Source organism: Nylanderia fulva, unplaced genomic scaffold, assembly GCF_048542155.1.
Source record: "Nylanderia fulva isolate GAGA-0341 unplaced genomic scaffold, ASM4854215v1 Scaffold57, whole genome shotgun sequence".
In the NCBI taxonomy this organism is placed as follows: domain Eukaryota; kingdom Metazoa; phylum Arthropoda; class Insecta; order Hymenoptera; family Formicidae; genus Nylanderia; species Nylanderia fulva.
The window spans coordinates 823,169-848,672 of NW_028190665.1; the positions used below are offsets into that span (position 1 = coordinate 823,169).

Sequence of the window (25,504 nt, forward strand, 5' to 3'; positions counted from 1 at the left end):
TTTTAATGCAACGATATCCTACCACTACGTCAGGTCTTCTTATTGCTGAAGCAACTTTCTCAGATATTGATTCTATATATGGTATGACAAAATATTTAATGTTAGTATTAGTATTATTGGTATCTGTTATATTGTTATTATTAGGCTTGTTAAATTTCTTAGTTGAGAGATTTTTTAATCTGCGTTTTATTTCTGTGAAAATTAGATCAAGAGATATTTAAATTTAAATATTTTCCCTGCCCAGCACAGTTACCAAAATTTAAATATTATCGAACCACTATGGGTAGTTTTAGAGAAGAGAGCGATTAAAACTCTTCTTTGTGCTGACCAGAGAAAATATTTAAATATCTTAATAGCTTAATATCATGGGACTGTAGGTAATTTGGAAAAAGAGTGAGAAGATTTCTTCCTTCAACATCTCTAAAGCAATTGGCAGATAGAAGAATGAGACAACATTCCACTGGAAAAGAGGCAAATGGTGACCCAACATCTTATTAATAAACAAATATAAATATTTTTTTCACAGGTGTTTACATTATTTTGACTACTCCCTGTATGTCCGAATGAGAAATTTCGCGGCGAATTGTATCATCGAATTTTTAATCGTCAAAATTGGATATTATTAAATCGTTGTAACTTATTTCATTAAAACAATCATTTTTTCGCACTGAAGCCTACACGGAGAGAATTTTTTATTAGAATTTACTGAAAATCATGGTAATCGCGGGACAATATATGGTATTGGAAGAATTTTATAAGAGTTTTTTTTATTAATACCGCAATAAAAAATATTAATACCTATCACAATAAGATATAAATATATCGTGATATAGATATATGAATATTTTTTATTGTGGTAAATATATTTTAATCTTATAAAATTCTCCCAATACCATATTATCGTCCCACGATTTTTCAGAATAAATTCTAAGAGAAAATTCTCTCTGTGTACTAGAATCTAAAATCAATATTTAATATGGTTTCGGGAACGAATGGCAAATTCTCTCTTTCGGAGGAGATTACGCGTACAAATTACACGGACAGGAAAATAATTAGCCAAATTGTAGTCGACGATGGTTTCACTTGACGGAAAGAAAACGGACGGACGCGGGTAAACGTCAGGTTTTCAGAAAATTTAAGTGTTGCCCTCTGTTTCAGGAGAGTATCCCGCGGCAATGCAGCACGGCGGTCAGGCCAAGCAACCGAGGCTCTACTCTCTTCTGCTCTGCCTGTGTCTACTACTTTACTAATTGCTCCATTCCATCGCGCATTTTCGAAGGAAGAAGTCAGAGAGCACTTTAGAGCGAATGAGAACGCGTGTGTATACATGTATGTATTGTGTGCATGCATGTGTGTATGTGTGTATGCGTGCAAGAGAAGAAGAGAGAGAGAGAGAGAGAGAGAGAGAAAGAGAGAGAGGTATTTTCGTCACACGGGTCGCGCGAAAATTGCCGAAGAGGATGCTTTTGACTGTGCTTTTGACCGGAACGACGACTCTTTCGCAACGGCGCGTAGTTTTCTCGATGACGACAATTTAACGCGTCCGAAAAGGACCCGCGAAATACATCCGCGCGGTATACGATAATAATATATACACACTCTTAAGAGAGCACAAATTCACGTTCGCGATTACGAAACACGTTAACACAACCGAGCGTCGACGTATACGCGGTTGGTTATCGTTAACGACTCGGGGGCTCGCTTGTTCGCGAGCGCGAGCTGCAATTTCGCGTTTAAAGAGAAAACGTTTATTCGACAAATATGCTGCCGTAGTTCAACGTCGGCGAAATTGGCACAAAAGGGCAGTTAAAATATAGACGAACAAGAAAGATGGGGAATACCGATGTTCTCCTGAAGAACTGTCGCGGGCGATTTTTAGTTTTCATTCGAAAATAATATTCTGAATAATCGGGAGAATCTTGAATGAAGAATCTCCTCTCGAAACAGAATCCTCGCCGCGGAATGTAACTTTCCCGATTCCCGCATTTGCATTTTCATCGAAGATCTTCGAGTTCCGAATTCGTTCAAAGAGAGAGAGACTTTCGCAACAATCGGCTTTCCTCTCTCCAAATGTAAATACCTCCTCGAAAGGAAAAAAAAGTCTTCCGAAAAGGGAGAAGGAACACGTTGCCATGGGCGTCTGCAGGATTTCTTCCAGAAATTTTTTGGCTCCTCATTATTATTCTTTCTTAATTTTTAAAATTCAATTTTATTATTTTATATACGAGTAATATTTTGATATTAAATAAAATTGCAAATAAATTCCAGTGAAAAAGAGCGAATGCTTAATTTTTGTACCGATTACCGCCTGCGGATGCCCGTGCACGTTGCACCTGCACACGGAGATGAAAGCGGAAGAGATGGTTAGGAGATGGCGATGACAACAGGAAGGCTTTCTCCGCGATTAATTCGAACAGACCTCGGACAGTGTCGGCTCACTTTCCGCTCGGACAAGGCTCGACGAGGCGGGTGCATCGAAGTGGAGAAGAACGAACGCGCGTTGCCACGCAACCGCGGCTTTGATCGCTTCGGAATCCGCGCGACACCCGGGGTGACCATCCGGGGGATGTGTATTTCGCTATATATATATATATATATTCTTCCCCGACCGCATTGCACACACAAGAGCCTTTTGTGCGATCCTCGCAATTCTCATGTTCCAATATTGACGCCGTCGCACTTCCGGCGGAACTCTCGCTCTCTCTCTCTCTCTCCATCGACGTGATCGGCGGTATTATTGCGAAAGCGATTATCAGCGCAATCGAATCGCGCGAGTCTCGCGGCAGGTTCCTCTTTTCCTTTTGTTTCTCTTCATCCTTCGCAGGGATCCTCTCGGATCTGTCGATCGATCGAATAAAGATTCTCGATCGACGAGATCGGTAAGTGGCGTTTCATTTATATATATATATATATATATATATATATATATATATATTGCGTATATTTTATATTCTTTAGATTATTATATTTCGATTACAAACAATCGCGCTTCTTCGCACTTGGCGGCGAATACGCCGTCGGCGGTTTATTTAAAGCGGTGAAATTAGCTTATATGCGAAACAATAATCGGATATTGTGAAATTCAATAGTAATTAACGCTTCTGTTTCCGCCAGTTGTCATCGTCAAAAGACGCGGGGACAAAGCGAGATTCGCGCAATGTATCACGGTATTTGCATTAAATCCAATCGCGTTATCTCACCGATGCGTTTGTGAAAAGTTCGAGGAGGAAAACGGAATTTTTTTTTTACATTACAAAGAACGACACTGGAACATTTATACGGGGAAAATTGTGTAAAAAGGAATCTTTTTCGAAAAAATTTTTTAATATTAATCCAGAGCACGATATATTTCTAAAGCAATGTGCAAGTCAAATTCAGTCGTGTCATGTTCGTACGAACGAGAATTCAAGAGACATTTGACTGATATCCTCCGTCGTATAAAAAGCAAATTAAATTTCGTAAACGTACAAGAGAGACTTCTTCAGCGTCCGAGTTAACAAAAATATCTTACAAAAGCAGCACGCACCAGCGATATCGGAGGGTGAGGGATGAAAATAATAATTCTTTACACAGCGTGGAACTAAAATAAAATCCTGTTAATTCAAATATGCAAAACCTCTCGTTCTCTCTGTATAATATTCGCATTGTTTATTCTATATCCCACGACAAGATACGCGAAGTTGAGGGAGGAGAAAAAGCGTTGAATATCGTATACGAAAGAAAGGTGAGGGAAAAAATGAAATTTATCTTCCCATTCTTCTCGGGAGAAGAGGAGATTTCCGTAGAAGGGTAATGAAGAAGGATCGGCCGTGCGTGCAATTAGCAGACGCGCAAACGCAAACGCAAACGCGGCGAAGACAGCGCAACGTCGTCCTAATCGATCAAGCCTGCACGAAGAAGGCGCATATCCGGTTCAATTAGCTCTCGCAATTTGCTCTTTTCAAGCAACCATTCGTCTTGACCGAGCAGGTCGGGGAACGGTATCGGGAACTTCAAATATAATATCGAATTTTGCGCAACACCTTCTCCCTCGGCGCGATCCATAATTCTTGCTCGCGCTGTTGCTGTCTCATTCGTTTCTTACGTTTGCAACATCGTTGTTTGTCGTTTTTCAAACGGAACGCTCGAAAGACGTCTACGAGATTTTTTGCTTCGTGTATATATATATATATATTTTTTTTCACTCGGCTTCTCTCTCTCTCTTCTCTCACTCTCCCTCTTTCGTTGCTAAATTATTCTTAAATATTGAGAAAAGAGATTTGCATGATTCTTCACTCTTCGCATTTACATACATCTTTATTTATGTTCGAGATTGATAAAAAGTAGAGTTTGAAAAATCGCACTAAAATCGACATATTCTATGAATTTATCCCCGCGTCTCGTTGAAATGCAAAATGTTTTAAAGATTATTTTGTCGAACGAAAATAAAATTTCACTTTTTCAAATTTATGCAACTCCTCTTTGATTCTGTCAATTTTTTTTCACGTTTCGAATTGGAGAAGAGAGTTAAAATATACCTCCCGTTTTCTCTTAATCGTGACACGCGAAAAAAAAAAAAAAAAAAAGAAAGTAGCTATTATAGTCGATTCAGCGACCGGTTTGAAACACATTTAGGGACTTCTTGCCCGAGGACGGTGCATAATTCAGTACGACCGCGTTTCGTCGCTCCGTCGACGCTCTTTCTCTCTCTCTCTCGTAACGATTAATAAAACTCGGAGCTGTCGCGGACGCGAACAGCGGAATAAAAGCAGACGGAAAATATGAATAATGAATGAAAGGGGAAACGCGAGAAGAAACGCGTGTTCCTCGCGCAGGCCGAAAAGCGCGAGCGCGAAGAGACAGACATCCGGCGTGAAGGAACGTGATTAAAAAAAAGCTTCCAGCTCTGTGCTACAGCTAATATAGTCGGCTCGAGCACGCGTAAGAACATGTCTCTCGTCGTTGACCGGATAATCAAGTCCCTGTCCTTCCGGGATGCCCTCTCCCGTTATTTCCCGTGGCAAAAAAAGCAACCCTCGGCCGGAGGTGGACGTTTAGTGGACCCTTCCGCGGCTGGTCGCCTCTTCATTCTTTCTCTCTCGACCGAGGAAAATCGGGCGGTTCCGGGAAAAAAGGAGAAAAAAAGGGATGAGCGTAGAAAAAGAGAGAAAGAGAAGGGAGGACCGCAAACGACCGATCTGCCTTCATTTATCAGGTTAAACGCGAGGTACACCGCATAATGTCGTCGCCGAGATTCTCCAAGCGGATGTATGGTACGCTCTCTCGCAGGCTTCCCTCACTCGTCCTGTCACGCGTACCTACCCTAATCCGCCCTACACCTCGTGCGAAGATTGGATTAACACGCGGTCGATCGCATCAGCCGATATCGGCGTTAATCCGATGTTTCGTACGACGAAAACTATATCCCAGATAGTATCCGGGGAGATAACCGACGTATTCGACGCTCACTCAAGATGCGAAATTGTACTCGAGACATAAGGGTGCCTTTTCATACGCAGCATGCTGCAGCAGCGAATCAGTCGCGCGATTAATACAATTTTTTAGAGCGTTTCTATTAATCTTTAATTTTAAATGATGCGCTGAAGAAGGTTGAAAAAGGCAACCGAAACGTTCGAACTTTTTTGTCTAATATTTTATGTTAAAAAATTTTTTTTTTCCACAAATAAATATTAATAACAGAACTTAATTAGCTCTTATTGCCTTTTATATGTATATTAATTTTTAAAGAGCTGTTACAAATTATATTATTCGAGCATCTTTCTTCTTGCTTTTATATTGTCATTATAATCTACATATTTTATTCTTTAAAAAATCTATTATTTATAACTAATATAATAATAATAATAATAATTACTGAACTTCACCAATAGCAACACACTGCTGCGGCAGTATGCTGCACATAAAATGGTACCTTAAATCAAGTAATTTTTGATGTTTATTTCCTCGCGTATATAAATTTTGACATATCTGTAGAAATTATCGTAAATTCATGAGATTAAGAGAATCCATGGTGCGTGTATATATTGAAAACGCGACGAAAGGTACGATGAAAGCCACTGTAATGGCTCCCTCGGGAGAATTAAGGACTCTCATCAGTGCTTTCCTCGAGCTTTCTGCGCGAAAGAATCGGTTTGATTTATGTACGAACGTGATTGCGTGGCATTGTAATAATTAAAGATCGCGCAGAGCGGGTTGAACTCTTTCGTTTGTACAACGCCGTATTCTTCGATACATTTTCAAAGGGAAGAGGGTGTTCGACAGAGATATAGGGAAAGGAATTCGGGAAGTTTGCGTGCAAGGCGCGCCTATCGCGTCGTTCCTTGCTATTTCCATCCACTTTTATTCTTTGCTATAATAGCATCCGACATGGGGAATGTCGGATTCGTGACCGGCAAGCGAGACTCTCCATGTGCTCGGTCGGACGGACGTGTGCTCGTTTTTCCCTTCCTTCGTTTCCCAGAGTGCAACTCTGTCTCTTTCTCTCTCTCTCTCTCTCTCTCTCTCTCTCTCTCTCTCTCCTGCCGCGTACGTGCAGCTGGCTTTAATTAAAAATGAGCGGCATTTTTTCTCGTATTACGTCAACGAGCTTATCCCATGCCCGGGCTAAGCATTATTGTTTCTCATTTCTGACCATTGTTATATTTCGCCGAACCTCTTCACGGATTATTGAGCCGCGCAATTTCTGGCCAAACGGAATAATTGTACACGGCATTATCGGAAAATACAATTAACTGCGCACGATTATAATTACATTTGAATGGAAAATATTTTTTATTCAATATATATATATATATATATATATATTGAATAAATGTGCTAGTCGCAACGATTTTTTTCCACGCGATTATCGAGTAATATAAAAGATTAATTAAAGAATTAGAATTACATTTTCCATGGCAAATTTATTCCTCGACGTGAGCGGGAGATAAACCAGGAATTATGTTTATAAAAAAACAACGATATACGCGAATCGAATACAGCTCGACGCAGCAACTCCATTTTGCAAAAGATGATACTCGCGTTCTACGTCGCGAGCATAATAATAAAACGCGTCTCGTCGAATGAATGCAATAAGTGGCGGAGAGAGAATCGTTCCGACTTAATTTGCCGCTCGAGTCAGTTTGCGTCACCCATTTGTGTGTTAGATATATTCTTGGCGCGCGTCCGCGCGTGGAGTATCTCGGGCCGACAACTGCCTCTTCTCCGAAGAGCGGGCCGCTCATTAAGCTGGCAAAACTAAATGTCGGTATAACTTCTGGCTCCGGTTACAAGCGAGATCGTTACCACCGCGAATTAGAATCGTGTTACAAAGCCGAATTCTCATTCGCTCTCTCGAATAACGGCGAACGACCTCGTTCCGAGCGAGAGAGCATTGCCCGACAACGATACCCAAAGCCGAGAAAACCTGAAGAGTTGTCGTCTGTCCAGAGAGATAAAGAGAGAGAGAGAGAGAGAGCTTCTCCCGTATTACAAGTGTACTTCCGGATCACTTAAGATTCTTAAGCAACTCCATCGCGACCAGAGTAATTCAACGTAAGAGCTTTTTCCTTCCGCGAGAGGAAAAATATCAAAGGACGCGCGACTCGGGGAAAACGTCGTATATGCGTTAGCTTCTCTAACTAGATCCAGAGATAAAAACTGATATATTTATGGCCGCTGAGTTTTCCCGCGGCTCGAAATATCCGCGAGTGGACCACGTTTTTTTCCCCTTTATTCTTTTTTTTTTTTTTTTTTTTTTTAATTCGGACGCGAGCGATACGCGGTTACGGATTAAACGTTTCGCTTTTACCCGCTCTTCCGCGACCGAATGAATCTCTGTCCGCTTAGAAGTTTATAGGGTTTGTAAGGTAAAACTTTATACGGTTTTTATACCGGTGCCGGGACGAAACGGGACTGCCAAAGCGGATCCGCGGGCACGTACAACATACATACACCGCGAGAGAGAGAGAGAGAGAGAGAGAGAGAGAGAGAGCCATGCACGTCTACCTATCTACCTACGTACCTGTCTATCGGTCAAAATGCAATTTCGCGCGTCAAAAAAGTCGGCGAGCAGCCTCGGTGAATTTTTACACGGCCGGTCGCGCACGGTCGACGTGCTCGCGCGCTTGCTTTTAATTTACAAGCTAAATAGTTGAATCAAAAAGCGGATTGAATTGCACGCGCGACAGTCGCGGATGTGCATTAGTATTCAGCGACAACCGCGCGCGCTGTGGATTTCGCTCTGCGAGGCCTGCATTAATACCAAGAGAGAGAGAGGGTGTTGAGCCAAACTCGAAGAGCACGCGAATCGAGCGAACGGAAGGAGAAAGAGAGAACTCTGGGGGAGGGCAAAAAAGAGGAAAACGAGTAATCGTGTAACGGCTAACGTGGAGAGACGCGATAGACGCGCTCCAGAGAGCGAGCGGTTGCCGTTTTTCATTCGGATAGCGGGATACACAAATAAAAGAGGCGTGCGCGTGCCGCGATTTCGTTATTTCACCCCTTCTCGCTCACCCTCGCAGTATCAACGGTGGAGCTCGACCATGCACCGACGAAGGTGATTCTTCCATCCCCTTTTCCCGAGTCAATCCCCGCGAGAAGCCTGATTATCTGTTTTCCCGAAACCGAACTGTCATACGCGAGTAGGAAAACTAGTGGAAAGAACGATAACAAGCGAGACGCCGTCGTCGACCGCTCCTTCTGCATCGAGGGGGTAACCACTTAATGTAATCATGGGACAGTGTCCCCGAAATCATTATGAAATCCTTATGAAATCCCGTGTAATCGTTTGCAATCAGATATAATTGATAAAGTCAAATGAAATCATGCGGAATCATTAGAAATCATAATGAAATCATATGTAGTCAGCAGAAATTATTTTGAATTTTCGTGTAATCATTGGAATCATGTGTAATCATTATGAAATCTGTGATGAAATTATGTGTGGCACGAGCACTTTCCGTAGTAAATTGCGATCAAATTCAAGATAAAATGCTATTTATAATTTTATGTGTCACATAAAATCCTAAATGAGATTACATGTGCAATCACGAAAATGCATTGTGTAATCAGATGAAATCATTACTTTTATGAAATGATTTCATATGTAATGAAAAAAATCCATTTGCAATCAGATGAAATCATTTGTAATCAGATGAAATCATTTATAATCAGATGAAATCGTTTGTAATTAGATGAAATCATGAAATCAAATGAAATCATGTAATCTGTGGGACAACATTTTAGCTAGTGGTTACCTCCTCGGTTTTCCCGAAACCGAACTGTCATACGCGAGTAGGAAAACTAGTGGAAAGAACGATAACAAGCGAGACGCCGTCGTCGACCGCTCCTTCTGCATTCACGCGACATTTCTACTTTCTTACTTTTATATCTTTTCTACTTTCGATTGTTTCTTTTCTATTTTCGATTCAGGGTACCGGCAACGTTTCTCGCGCCACATTGAAGCCGCAGAACCAAATAATGCGACCGGACCAAGGGAAAAAGATCAGACAATGTCGGACGACGCGTCTATTTTGTCCAATCAAAAAAAACCCGCCAATTTAACTGCCCTATATATTTATATGATATTTACCTTTTTTTATCTTTTTTATCAATCATCTCGATTCGACTGTAATATGTAGCAATATTCGCCATTTGCGACCGGTGTGTTTTATTTCGCCGATGATAACGCTAACTACAAATTTCTCAAGTATGAAAAATTTGACGCGTCGACATATCGATTGTCTCGCGCCGAATATCACAATACATCATTTAATCATATCCATCAGAATACTCTTGTTTCCGATCATTATCGTCACAATAGAATCGATCGACTGACTTCTATTCACGCGGTTGAGCTTTGTCAATTTTTCACGTGCGCAAGTTTCCAATAACTACGCTCGAACGTGCATATTTTTTTATTCGAAAATCTGACCAGCGAAATAAAAAGAGAGAGAGAGAGAGAGAGAGAGAGAGAGGAAGGGAGATAAACAAAGAAACGAAAAAAAGGGAAAAAGGCGCGATAAGCTACTTTCGTTCGGCGCTGTTCGAATTAGTATGCGACGCGATGCGCGCACACGGAAAAGGGGATTCTATACGTGACGATTTATAAAAAGCGCATTGTGTGCACGAGAGGTGACGTATGACAACGACGATTCGTGTCATTTCGAAAGCGCGTGAAAAATTAACAATATTTTTCTTCGTATTTTTTTCTTTTTTTTTTAGTCCGTTAGCGATTTAAAAAACATCGTACAAGATATCTCGTTAAAAATTGAACTTTAACCGCGTTTAAATATAGGGAGAAACATTTATTATCTCACATTTGCATAAATGATTTCATGCACAACGTAAGATCATGAAATATACAGTGTCTTGTAATTAGTGGGAACAATTAATAGGTAATAATTATACGTGAAAAATAAGTATAAAAATAAAATTTTTTTATGTAGGTAAATTCGTTTCCGAGAAAATTGATTTTAAAATTTGGAGAATTAAAATAACAGATTTATATTTGTTCCAACCTGAATAAACTCTAATGACTTTGTATCATATATGTATATTTTGAATTCGTTTTAACAGTTATTAACAAAATATTAAAGTACACTCTTCCATTTTTACTAAAATAATTTAAATAATTTATATTGTTAAAAAATAAAATATGTATAAAAGCATTCATATAAATTTAACTTTTTTTAATAGAAAAATGTATTTTTTATTAATATTTTAATATATTTGAATATCTTTAGTATACCTTTTTATATACAGTTTATGTGTCTAAAAAGATGCATATGTAACATTTGTGCGAGATTTTAATGTACAGTTCAAAATCATCAAAAGTCATTCAAGCTCAAAACATTATTAATTCTACAAACTAAAGTCCGCTTTTTAAAAATCTTTTAACAAATGTTATTTATTTTAAATTTTCTTTCATGTAGAATCATTACCTTTTCAGTTGTACCATTAGTTATGGGACACCAAGAGGTATATAAAAAAAATCTCTCGAATCTCTCGATTTCACAGAAAATTCAACTTTGTTTGAAACAAAACGCGGATATTCCGTAACACAACTTACTATTGCGCATTTCTAATGAACGATTCATAATAACGGTATTAATGACGAATAATCGAACGGTTATCGTTTAATGATATTCAGTTCTCTACAATATTCACGTAATAATTATGCGTACGCGGGGCGATAGAAACTGAACACAGTGCGGTCCCTCGGTCTAATTTTGATGATTAAATTGACGGCGTCGAGCATTGATATACAGACAATTTGCACTTTAGTGTATTCCATCTCTCTCTCGAATTTGAGAGCATGAGTGAAAGCACAATTTCGATAACTTTGGCGATTTAAAAAATAATTGGTAAAAACATATTTGTCACCTAAATTATATAAATGGAAAAAATAAATTGTATAAAATATTAAATAAATTCAATATTTTTAATTAAAAAAAATTGACAGAAAAATTAAAAAACTCTAATTACAATAAAAATGTATTTAACAAATCTTTCTTACTAAATTGATGAATCTCCTGAAAATAAATTTTTAGGAATTTTTCGTTTTCATCATTACTCTCAACTTTCCAAAAATATTCTCATCGTTTCGTCAAAGTTATCGAAATCTCTTCCAGCGAGAAAAATGTTAAACGTCGAATTATACGTAGGCGCAAAGCGGACCATCTTCGTCAGGATCGCTTTCATCGGCTAACGTCAACGACCGATTGACGATGCGAATTACTCTTCTCTCGTATATGTAAATATGTACTTAAAAGAAGGGGGCTGTTTAGTTGTTCTCGACAATACGACGATATCACGACGTTATCGCGTCTGCCATTGTACCACGATACATGTTTGCCTGTGCGTGTGTGTTGTGCGACCTTGATTAAACTGCGCCCTGATGGTTAACGCGACGTTAAGAGTCGAGGCAAGTAGCGTCGGAATTTAGTGTGTCACATTTAGACATCATAAACGAAGCACGTCGCGACGTTGCAATTACGTAAGACGCCCGCCAGTAGTTCGTTAAATCGAGCAATAATGCTTGAACGTGTTACTGCCAACATCGCGCGCGCATACTCCACCACGTCATCATACATGCAACTTATTGTCATTGTAAAACGTTACTGCCTAATAGTCAATGTGAAGAAGAATTCCTTGCTCTCTCAAGCCGACGGCTGTCCATAAGCCGCGAATTTGTATGCGTGTGCGTGAATGAGGGCACCCTTCGAGGCTGATCGAAAAAACCCTTCGAGGACGTTTGAGGTCGTCGAGGTAAAAAAAAAAAAAAAAAAAAAAAAACAGATTTTCAAACTTTTATTATAATTATCGTTTACACTTTTTGTACTTTACGGTCTTTGTCAGGTGTGTGATGCGTGAAATTGCGAAAATATTGAGAGAAAAAGATGAATCTCTGTGAATGAGTAAAAGAGAGAGAGAGAGAGAGAGAGAGAGAGAGAGAGAGAGAGAGAGAGAGAGAGAGAGAGTTCTGTCAGTGTGGATGACAGAGTGTGCTTGCGCTAATTACGTTCGTAAATCTCACGCGAGACCGCCGCGAGGATGGCCAAGCGCCAAATCGGATAGGTTTAACGTAATCTTAAAATATTCCGTGTTCCTCCCCTTTCCCCCTCGAAGGGGGAGGACGAGGGGGCGCACGAGACGAACGTACGTTATGTACGAGCAGAATCGGGCGCGCGTGATGACTTTTCCGATATTCGATTTGCCGCTCGACCCGCGAACACTCTCATTAACCTTTCGGATCGAGAACGGGAGTGAATTGTTTTTTTTCTCTCTTTTTCTTTTTTTTTTCTTTTTTTTTGTTTAATGATCCGCGCGCGGCGTGTTGTCGCGCGATAATTTCGACGCTCGCTTTCCGCTTGTTTTTTTTTTCCTCCTCTCTTTCTGTCTTCTTCCTGCATCTGTTTGCGGAATCGCGAATCACACGCGAACGGAATCGCATATCTTCTCGCGCGGGACGCGTCCACAAAATAAGGAGTCCTTTATTGCGAAAACGCGCGCGCGCGCAAAACACGCCTCTGTAATACTCGAGGATTCGCTTCCTCCAAGCGACCACTTCCGATACAATCGTTTATAAACGCCTCGAATATCGAGTCGAGACAAACTTTTCTGTTTGGCATTTATGTCTGCGTGAAATGTCTTCGAGGCATCCTCGCGATCGAAGCGCGAAAGTTTGTACGCCGGCCGAAATCGAGTCACGACGAAGGGATATTTCAAATTTCGCGGATTTTCAGAAAGAGAAAAACATTAAATAAATTGAGACGCTAAATTAACGAACGGTTGATTTCTCCGGCGCAATAAAATTTGTAATACTTTTCGTCGTAACGTCGAAGAAACACTTCAGGCCGTTTAAGTTGTGAGACTTGACTTTCGCCTTTCGATTTCGCGAATCTAAACCAAAGATGTATATCGCCTTATAGAGGGAGGAATCTGTCGACATTTCTGAATTATTAAATAAAATTAACAATGAACAAGTACTATAAATATCGAGAGAGAAAAATTGATTCCTTCCTGAATAATGCGCGCCGCATCTTCGCGCAAACACAATATTCCGATATGCTATCGTTGAAGGTATCAACAATCACGTGCGACTAGAATAATTCATTCCAAAACTCTTCATCCACCTACACATACATACACACACATGTATACACACACATACATATGCATTGTAAATATGTCAATATCAGAGACAAGATCTTCCGGCCAGGATGCCGCGTCCAAGCGTGATCGATTCGGTCCGACCGAGAGAAGCTTCGTCTGTACTTAGCGATCTCTCTCGCGAGGAAGAGACAGGATCTCGAAGTTATAGCTGTGAATATGTAAGTAAGCGGAAAAAAACGTGGCGTACGTAAAAGCGCGGTTTGTCTCGCATCGGGGGAAACCGATCGGAAATGTCGGAGTGGCGAGGAAAACTTCAAGGCTCTCTCTTTTCTAAATCGGCTTTCGGTGGTAAAAGAGGGAGAGAGATAGAGAAGTAAAAGAGAAAATCGCGCGGAAGAGCCCGTGGTAGAGAAGAGAAAGTATATGAAAAGGGGGATAAAAGGAAGTCGAATCAAAGCGAACCCACTCACGGATGTGAGAGGAGACGTGTTACGAATGGAACTGTTCGCGCGAAAGTTTCGAAGAAAAAAAAGAAAACTTTCGCAGATTCGACCGCACGGAGGGATTTCCTCCCTCCTCCTTGTCAAGGTCGCTCTTCAAGTCCCTTCGGTGACATCCCCCCGGTTCGAGAAGAAGGTAATATCGAGAAGATCGGGCCATCGGCCGAGATGGGCGCGATCAGTAGCGCGAAGAAGAAACGCGGTACGAATGCGATTTGCGATCCGATCCGGCGGAGAAAGAATCTCTCTCTCGACTACGGATACTTGGTTGCGCGGATTTGAATTTCAGATGCGATCGTTCGCGTTCGTTAATTGTAGAAAGGCGCGATCGCGAATTTATGAACTTAGTAATTGACTCTAATGATGAATCGCATACACAGTTTCACCAATTTAAAAATGAAAATAAATTTATAAGACTCGCGCACATCTTTTGTTACGATTTTTCTCCTTAAGGTGATCCTAAATGTCCTTGAGAAGTCTCTGTGATTTCCGTCCTGTTTTATCGACAAAATGAGGGTAGATAGACTATACATCTATTTATTGGTTATACGGATTGTTTTTTACCCGAAATTAGAACGCTTCGCCTTTTGTTAATATTAATACTTTCTACTTATTTAAAATCTTGGCCGTGTCCAAGTAAAAAAAAAAAAAAAAAATTTGGTGCCTTGTGCACCGGTATTTAATTCTAACGAAAAATTATTTAGTTTTGTTAGGATAACGCATTGTCATCCGCGATTTGGCTCTTGTTGCCCGTCTTATACGTTAAATTTATATTAATACTTTCATTTGTACGGGAAAGACTTATCAATCAATCTGTATAGTCTCATATATCTTGATTACAGAGTTATGAATTCTAAGAAGATTCAAGACATATATCTATAGACTATACAGATTGATTGATAAGTCTTTCCTGTACAAGTTAAAGCATTAATATTAACAAAGGCGAAGCCTTCTAATTTCGGATAAAAACAATCCGTATAGCCAATAAATAGATTTATAGTTGAATCTAATCTCACATTTTGTGAGTAAAACAGGAATGAAACTTAGATTAGGACTCCCTTAAACGAATATTTAACAATTAGTCAAACAACTATACACGTGTTTATTTCATGCAAAATTATCGCGGTATTAAATGGACGGTATCTGTCACAAAGGAGAAATAATTCAAAAATAAACCGCAAAAAATAATTGAATTTACTTTTTATACTTCTTTTGTACCAAGTATACAGTCGACATAGATAGTAAATTCAAAAGCGAAAAGCTGCGAGGACACACACGCTGTTTCTTCAGCAATTTCTTACACTCTCTCTCAAGCTCTACGTCTGCTATCTACAAGCTACGGCGAGCGACTGTTCATGACACGTTATGTCCCTTAAACTTGGTCGCGAAATGTCAGCGAAACACATCGGATCGCACATCGGCGTACCGTTCCAGTTCCATTGTTGGACGCGTTACTAAATAAATGGCCGTGTAAATATTATATCGGATTATACTTCGATCATCTCTTCGATCATTCGTGCGAGAGTAAGTAGCTAAAAATTAATGCCGAATAAGGAGAACAGAGTGATAAGATATGTCGCGACAATGATGTTAAATAAAAGGAAAAAAAAAGGAAAAAAAAACACCAGGTGCCGTTTATGCACCTGCATACGTATACACTCACGCGTACATAAAACAAAAAAGGGACAAACATGCGGACACGTACGCGAAATTGCGCGCGTCCCTTCCTTAAATTGATGCGCGCGGGACGAGACACACAACTAAAACGAGAGGGATCATCATCCTCTCGCATCCACCATCGGTCGACTTTACGTTTCCTCGCGATACGTCGCGTTGCACGCGACGAGGTGTGTAATGAGTTTCTTATCCGTTTTACATTCCTAACTCGTTGTGTGTTACGTTCACACTACGTACCATTTATAGATAGGCTAATATACCTAATAAGTGTTTCGTCTAGCCTACGATGTATATTGTACCTATAATCAGAAATAAATTATCGACAGTATAAATCGCTCTCGTATTTTTTCAATGACATTGCAGCGCTTACGTCATCTTTCCTGCTATATAATATATAGAAACTCTTCTCCTCGCAACGTAAGTATTATATATATATATATATATATATATATATATATATATATATATATATATATATATATATATTCTATAAATGTAATAAAACTAGCCACGAATCGATGGCAATATAAACAAATTTCCCATCTTAACGGTAGAAAATAAAAATAAACTTGATATAAATGTGAAAACTTATATATTTTTTCAATTTATATTATTATATTACTGATGGAGAAAGCTTGTTAAAATAAGCTGATGGAAAATATGAAAGAAAAATGATATTGAGAAATAAAATTTCACAAGAGATAGCAAACTCGTAGTTCTTCGATTTTCAATTGAAACGTCAAATTAATCGTTGAAATTTCTAAGTATACTATACATTGAAACACGAAGGATTTTACGATCGCAATAAACGCGGCTCGAGATCCGGTCGTTAACGAAATGGTAATAATTATACAATAAGGATCGTTGAAATCCCCGCGAAAGAACGGAGCAAGCTCCAGAGGGTGGTGAATAAGAGACACAGAACCCTGCGCCATTGATTGCCCGATAATTATAGCCTAATTAAAATCGACGATACGAGGTTCTCTGTTAATCGCCTCCGTCTCCAGCACGCACACATACACACATACACGTACACGTTAATATACACGATAGGGCGCTCGCGCGCGATGGGGAACGACGGCGATGAGGGATAAACGTTGGGCACGCAAGACGCGAATTTGCATGGACGATGCATTATCTCTACACGTGTAATGTGACATCCCCATCGCGCCGATTACCGAAGGGAGAAGCCCGCCTCGCAATTAGACCGCCTGCGGTTTAACCTCGGCTTGATCTCGGGACGATTACCCTATTCCTACTCGCTGTCGAGTCTTGCTAAACCTTTCAATTTGTCTAGAGACTCGCCGCCTGATTTGTTGCGACCGCATGTGTGTCGGAGAGTTCGCGTGTCCGCATTGCCGCAAAAACTTGGTTTTCTCGAAAAGTAAGGGATCCCGCCGACCGCGAGAGATGTTTCGCTTTACATGTTCACGATCTCGAGAGATGCCAAAGTACTTCTGCGTCTCGTTATTTTGCGACGAATTGCCTTTCGAATCAATATTTGCTCTACCGATCAGTGCGAATATTATAATTATTGTAATTATTTTTTATTATAATTACGTAAAGCAATATTTATTATTTTTCTCGCGAGAAAGAGATGTATCGAGAATTTTCCTGAATTTGATTGAAGAAGAGAAGAGACTATTAAAGTGGTATACTTGACCGAATATCACGATACAATCGAAATATATTTCTTCGGTGCAAGCACGATTCCGCATTCAGACGGCATTTCGAAAAGTGGCGATGAAGATATATTGCGACAAACTTGTAGGAATGTAGCGCGAGGAATGCGACACATATACAAATTGTCGCAACCAACGTCTCCGACGCGAAAACTCTTTCTCTCCGGACGATTATCTCGCGATCGTTGAACTACGACATCAAGCGATTCGCATTTGCAAGTTGACGATTAAAAAAATGCAAAATATCTCGCGTAATTTGTTCGCTCCGATCTGTGCAAATCGCGAGGAAAACAAATCGAAAAAAAGGGAGAGCGAAAACATTTGTTTTATACATTTTCATCCATAGCGAAAACTTTCGACTTAACCAGAATACAATTTCTTTTTCTTCATACAACAAAAATGTAAAAACATCTATTATCATAAAATTATGGGCGAGTAAAATTGAGGCGCATTTCGCGAACCAAGTTTCCGAGTTGTTAATGAATAACAAAAGCTTATTCTTTGGTTAATTTTAAGTGGACTTTAATTAAAGAGAATTTTAATTTACGGCTTAGTTAACAGGATTTAATATTGGATACTGAAAAATTACGAAAGAAGGGAGATGCTATGCAATCAAAATTTTCTTTAAGAAAAAATTCGCGCCGAGTTAATTAAGGAATCTTACTACGTAGAATAATTATATAATCATGAATTACAAATTCATCAACAAGAAAGCTACGCAATTCATGTTTCAGTAAAGAATTTGTAATAATATAGATATTAAAATATATTAAAAACCGGACAAGTATCAACAAACGGATTTAATAAACACAGATGAATATAAAAATCATCTTATTATACGACAAGTCTAAAGAATGTCAATTAAATATTGCGCATTACGCGCGTAATAATGTTTAAAACTACCAAGTTCGGCAAAAATAACTTCCATAGTTTCATCATCTCCGCATATTTTATGAACGTGTAGATGAAAATTTCTCATCTCTGTGGAAACTTTTTTTAGACGACATTATACAACTCTCTTTCCGCTTAAATTCATTCCCCTCTTTCTACAAAAAAAAAAATCGTCGTCAGTTTTTCACGCATAAAATAAAAAAAAAAAAAATAAATAAATAAAAATCGAACGATTATAAACATAGCAACAGGAAGAAAACGACATACAGCTGCTGCAGTGTCCCTTGACCTGTCATTGCCCCGAAGAGAGAGGAGAGAGAAGTCGATGACGGTATAAAATATAGGTGACGTCAGATGACCTCGTGTCACATTATATATCAGGTCGAAAGCGGAACTCGAATGCGTTTGGATGGGATCCAGCAGCGCAGCACACATTCGCCGCGTATCGAGCGGAAGAATGAAAGAAGGACGAACGGGCCTCCGCATGGCCGTTTATTCAGGTATCGGTAGGCGAACGGATAAGGGGTGAGCCTGGCGCAGCGCGCGCTTTCTGTGGTATTGATTACAGCCTCCTATCCAGGTGCACAAGCAGGGTCAAATCTGCCCCTCTCTCCACCTCGCCGTCACCTACTCCTCCTACTCATTCACCCCTGCTACCGCCATTTCTTCATCCCTTTTCCCGGTCTCTCTTTCTCCACTCCCTCTCATGTCCGACTCTCTCTCTCTCTCTCTCTCTCTCTCTCTCTCTCGCCCTCAAGCTCACCCTTTCTTCCCTTTTCTCTCCAGTGACCTCTCCTTCGCTATACCAACCGCTATCTCATTTCTACTCCCTCTTCGCTTCGGTCCCCTTGCTCTGGCACGCTGCCCCATCTGCGCGTGCATCGAGTGCAAAGGGAAAGAGAAAAATATGTATGTACATTGACACGATGCTCTACAGTTCTTCTCGCGCCGCCTGGATTTAGAAACGTTCATTCATACGTAATTGCAGATCGGTCCCAGTTCGGGGGAGAAAACGTCGGAAGAATATTCTTGCGCACTCATCGGAAAAAGATGTACTCGCGAAAAATGCTCACTCAAACGTCACGAAAATATAATTTGGTAAAAAAAGTACCATCGCGACGAATCGCGACGAAATATCAAATTACCCATAGTATCGACCTGGCGAATTATTCTAAAAGCTGCTGCCTTCGTCGTCGTATTTTCATGTTTTTTTTTCTTTTTTTTGGCACGCCGCGGCGAGAACGTATAAGGAAAACGGAGCAACACACGGCGAGGAGCCGCAATTCCCAGCGCGATCCCGATATTTATCTCCGGGTCGGCACATACGTTCACCTTCATTTGTACGTACATACGTCGCAAGGTACATACATCCCGCTTCGAAATAGGGTCCCTCTTCGAGCAGACTCGGATCGGTCGATTCATCCTCATTACGTCGTCGGGACGGGATGAATCTTAGCGGGATCGATCGTCACCAGCCAGTATAGCTAGCAGCCGTGTCGAGCCAAGCTAAGCCAAGCCAAGCCAACCATCCGGGAGATCGAGAGACAGAGACAGAGAGAGAGAAAGAATGTGTGCGCATCCAGCCATCTTCGCTGCCGGCTATCGCACCAGCAACAACAATCTCTCGCCTGCCGAAGAAAGGTCCGTAGTTTTCTCCGGGAATTTCCGCGACTCGCTCGCTACCCTCGCTGTAATTAAATCGCGCTGCCTCTTTCACGAAGGCAAAAAGAAGAACGAGTTCCCTCTCTCCATCCCGGCCTCGTTACGAACCCAAGCAACAGCCAAGCAAGGCCGTACTACACGTTCGCGACGGACGTCCGATACGTTCGTATCGGCTCCGTCGATTTTTCACTCGTTAGAGCACTCGGGGACCTGTCGCCGGTGCCCGGTAATGCATTTATGTTAATGCGGAAGTCCGTTTTCTCTCTCTCTCTCTCGCTCCGAGAACGGCGCGGACGAATGGAAATCGGAAGGGCGGGCCTCGGGGTGTAACGCCGGGTATATATTTACCGGGCAAATATGCAATGCGCATTTCACGATGAATTATCGACGTGTACCGTAGTAGTCGATAACGCGTCTCGATTAAATTTCACCGGCGTACTATAGCCTCCCTTCAATCCCTCTTTCCACCCCACTCGGAACTTAAAATTACGCCTGTCTGTATATATTTTTCGAATAACGCGAATTCTCGACACACGCGCGTTATATATGTATATATTAAAGATGTACCCAACAATTTATTAAACTCGATTATTCCTTCCGTAAATATATAAAATTTGCCTTTTCGCGATTTATCAATCGGGAAGGGCGGATATAATTCGACGCGGAATTACGCGTCCGGGAGAGGGAGAGAATTCCATCGCGCAATGAGGATATGCATGTCGGCTTAATTAACGCATCGAGTCGACGCCGCGGCGGGTGTAAACAGATGCACTCGATCGCGCGATGCGCGCTGAAAAATAGTTCGCTCCTTCTTCACTCTTATTCGGGGATCGATATTAGACCCCGTTATTAAGAACTGACATTATAGGTAGCAATTTACCGCGGTCAACCTCGAATGACTCCCAATCCGGCGTTCATCGTTTATATTATAACGCCGCGGGCTCCGACCAAATATATTTTGCGACGTGACGAATTATATTTGGCGAGTATAGAAATTGTTCAGGACTCTCTCGAGACTTTATCCCGCGAAATGTACGGCGTTTAACATTAAATGCGGTTTGATTCACGTTTCGCAGTTTACTTCAACGAGGGAGAGATCTTTACGCGCAGCTGACAGCGCAAAGTCGGGCGCGGCTAGATTTATTTCTCTAAATGTACACGGCGGAATTATAAACAGGAGAGGATATACAGGGTGTCCGGTAACTAAAGGACCAAGGATTACAAATGGATTCTTTGGTCGATTTGGGAATGATTTTTCCTCAGCGAAAATGTCGAAAAAGGTCATCATTTTTTACAACTTTCCAACATTTGTCATTATGTATCTTTATAACTAAGCATTGGTCCGTTAGTTACCGGACACTCTGTATATGTAAATGTGATGGAATATGAAATTTGAGATAATAAAAGATTAAGTACTAATTTTCGGGGTCTTCGCCATTAACTTTCGCATCGCTTTGTTGAAGATACTTCAATTTTAATAAGCCTTTTAGTATTAATAAACCAGAGTTATTATCGCTCGGGTCAAAGTTATCGATGAGTAATGCAAGACGCGATTATTATTGACCATGCGGGCATTTGCCCCCTCTTGGAATCAATAAAAAAATTAAGCATTCGCTTTCCTTTTGAATAAACACTGGAATTTATATTTGAATATTTAATATAAAAAAATTGAATTTAAGAAAAATTAAAAAAGAACAAAAAATAAGAAACGAAAAGAATTTATCATGTCCCTCCTGGAAAAAATCCTACGGATACCAATGTTAACGACACAATCAAATCGAACAAATTTTTCTTCGTTAACGATGCAAAAATATAAGAGAGAAAAGTTCGATCATTTCTGTCCTTTTCTATATATGCTCTTTCGTGACATTTATAAAATTATACGACTCATCTGATTGCCAAAAAGATGTACACATACAAAAAGCGTAAAAATCAATATATCTCACCGATATTATTAGTCGAAAGACTTCATTAGTGACATTTCGTTAACCACATTACTCGGAATAATTTCCTTCACGATAATCAACACGTGACAAGTAAGTGAATAAAATTGTAATTTTAAACATTATTTGGAATTTCAGCAAGTGACAGTACGATCGAACACGTCACACGTCATTTGAATAATTAATTGATTGAAATAATTTAATTATTAATTAAGAAGCGGAAAAATAGAATCGCTTCGTCGATCGTATTTTGCTCATTGTATAATCTGGGACAAAGATGTTATGCGAGGATATATATGACGGGAACGAATTAAACAGCGACAAATAAAGCAGCCATGCATCCATTTTTTGTGCTATCGGAACAGTTAACGCGAGTAGACGGCAACTATTTTTATTGAACTTTGCAGAGAGCGTTTCGAATGGGCTTTTAATCGCTCGACGGAAAGCGCATGTATGTGTGTGTGTGTGTATGTGTGCGTGAGGAACGTATAATTAATTTTCACAAGTTCCATCTCACAAAGTTTCGGGGCGCACGTTTCTAATTAAATCGAAGCCGCGAACCTCGCGCGCGAAAAGTATTCGCGAATTAGTTTCCTAAAAAAAAAAAAAAACGCCATCCTTTTAGAAACGAAGAGCAGTAACGTCCGAAAGTCGCCGACCGGTTCTCGCGTGAAAATATCATTACGTGACATTACACGCGTATAACGAGATAAACACTCCCACTCCTCGTCCTCGATAATAATAGGATAACGATGAATGATATCACGAGCCTTAATAATGCGATGTTCGAAAGCGCGCGTAAACGCGCTGTGTATCTGGAAAATCTTGTAATGTAATCGCGACGCGATACCGCATTTACCGCAAATGTTTGCCGCTGATGTATATAATCCGTGTATAAATTCCGCGTTGATACGCGCGCATATTGATACACGCGTCGCGAGCTTAAAAAGTTTCTCGGCTCTTCGCCGAGAGAGGGAGAGAGAAAAGAAAAGCCCATTTCCGCAAAATTCTCTTGAAATCCAATTATCAACGTTTTATTCACCGCCTGTATATAGATAAAGGATTAGCGGCGCGTTTTAATAAGATAGATATTGTTAGCGGAGAAAAAGGACTCTCCCGGGCTTTAAATTATGCATCCGGCTCAAGATGGAAGCAGTTTAAATCGCCGTACCTTCGAATATCGGGTCATCGATATTCGTGCATGTCGCTATGATTACTAAAATGTATGCAACAACTCTACTATATATCTTTTTAACAGCTTTTTCTCGATATTTTAATTCTAAATAAATAATTCCCGCGAATATGAGATTGATGCATATGAGGCGGCAACGAACACGATTTATCGTCGAGATTAAAATCTCACGTTGAAAAATTCACTTTTAAAAAGCGATAATAAAATCATATCTCGTGCTCTATTCAATTAATAATATAATGGCAAAAATTGATTAAAAGCAGTGACACAAGATTTCACCGATAATGAGCGAGTATTTCACTGATTTTCAGTGAAAATACTCAGAGTTTGCTCTTCCGTCTTATATGCTATATTATAGCCAATAAGATTTCACTGAAGAATCAGTAATAATTATACATATTTGCAAGAAGTAATAATTATACATATTTGCAATAAGAATATAATGGCAAAAATTGATTAAAAGCAGTGACACAAGATTTCACCGATAATGAGCGAGTATTTCACTGATTTTCAGTGAAAATACTCAGAGTTTGCTCTTCCGTCTTATATGCTATATTATAGCCAATATAATTTCACTGAAGAATCAATAATAATTATACATATTTGCAAGATGTTTTTAAATATTTTTTCATTTATATATATATATATATATTTTTTTTATTGCTATTTTTTAAAAAAAGGGAAAGAAAAATTGCCTTTCTACATATTTGAAATAAAACACGTATAACTATAGTATTCAAAAATTTAGAATTATATATATATATATATATTACACATTTTTACTCTTAGGATGTATAATAAACTTACGAAAAATAGACAACACTTTTATCATGAAATGTCATATTATCACTGATTCCTTTAATGAGATTTCACTAATTTTGCTACATTCATAATTGAGATCACCATTGATAATTCATCGCTAATACACAAATTTTATTGAGAGAGTGTAAAAGATTAATACCTCCCTCAATTTCCCGTAATTTAGCTGCGCATTTGCTATAGAGTTCATTTCAGACGCACACATTGGGAGAATCAATAAGGCACCGCGTTCAAATAACGGCCGACGGTTGTCTAAAAGGTCCGATGAGATTTATACGTATGCGGCCAGGGGGAGAAGAGGTTTTTTACATGGGGAGTTCGGCCTATACGGTCGTATATTCACGATGCCCGCGATCCACCGCGGATAAACCGGAGTTTTAAGCACGCGGGAAAAAGGCGAGCGTGCCGCGCAAACAATCGATATAAAAACGTTTATACTTGAAAACGCGGTTACAGGTCCCGGGGGTCGTATTTTCCGCATTACGGAAACTCCCGTCGGGAGGGAGGAAAGGATATAATAAGACGCCGGTCATAAAGGGAAAACGTGAGGTGTGCTCGAATGCCGTTAACGACGCATAGCATTCCCGAAAATCACGTTTTCGCGAGGCCGGAAAAGATTTAATAGCCGTCCATTAATCTTACTTTAAACGGCTGCGGAGATAAGCGGCTCCTACGCCGGATGACAAATTTTTGCCGATTACAAAAGCCTCTTCCTTACTAATCCTCAATTCGGATCATAAGCAGCGTCACTATGTACTCATTAAACATTATTATATTGCTATAAATTACGACGCTGAAAGAGATGTAAAAACGAGATTCTTTATTATTCCCATCGTTCGCAAAAAAAAATTGTGACAGGAAATTAATAGCATTAATATAAATTAGAATTAAAATCAAGATATTTTAAAACTGTCAAAATTATTATTACATTAATATTCATATATTTTTATAGGTATATCGCGGGTTGTCTAATTAGCAGATACAAAAATGAAATTGGAAACGGTTGAGGACGCGATATCTCTAGTATACACTCGCTAATTGGTGAAATAAAATTCCTTTCTTAATTGGGACGCAATAAGTTGAGTGTAAGTTAAGAGAAAGAGAGAGAGAAAAAAATTGGAAATATTTAACATTTTTTCGGATGGAAATCATTAACGTGGCCCATTAATCGCGCTAAGATGATTTATTGGCATGCGCTCGGATCTTGCACTTTAATGCACGTCTGCAAAGGCTGTCGCGTTATGTACGTGTTTGCGCGTCTTTCTCCTTTCGTCTTTTTACACCCGGAGTCGTAGCCCCGGGGCGACCCACTTTCGAAACGGACCGTATCGCGTGAGAATAGGACGTCGTCTCTTGAGGGAAAGATATATTTCGTTATTATGAAAATAGAGCCAATCTTCTCAAAGAAGAGGACGGGAGGAAGTAAGATCGACGTTGCAGTCGCGTTTCTGGGGCGGACGGTGAAAACACGAGCTGGCGAATTTCTGCGAGACGCGTATCTCTCTTCGGAGACCACTCGAAAACTAAGTTCATGATTTATGC

The 25,504-nt window shown here is 39.9% G+C and overlaps 1 protein-coding gene across 5 annotated transcripts in view; it reads left to right on the top strand.

Moving 5' to 3' along the window:
* LOC114942317 (neurotrimin) overlaps positions 1-16,105 on the top strand; it is a 341,341-nt gene extending 325,236 nt beyond the window's left edge. For 4 of the 5 annotated variants that reach the window (XM_085487535.1, XM_085487531.1, XM_085487534.1 and 1 more), the window contains one exon: positions 1,159-16,105. In XM_085487535.1, coding sequence (XP_085343661.1) covers positions 1,159-1,250 — 92 coding nt within the window. In that variant the 3' untranslated portion in view covers positions 1,251-16,105. The remainder of the gene's footprint in view (positions 1-1,158) is intronic. The other variant, XM_085487533.1, reaches the window with a different exon arrangement.
* The last annotated feature ends 9,399 nt before the right edge of the window (positions 16,106-25,504 follow it).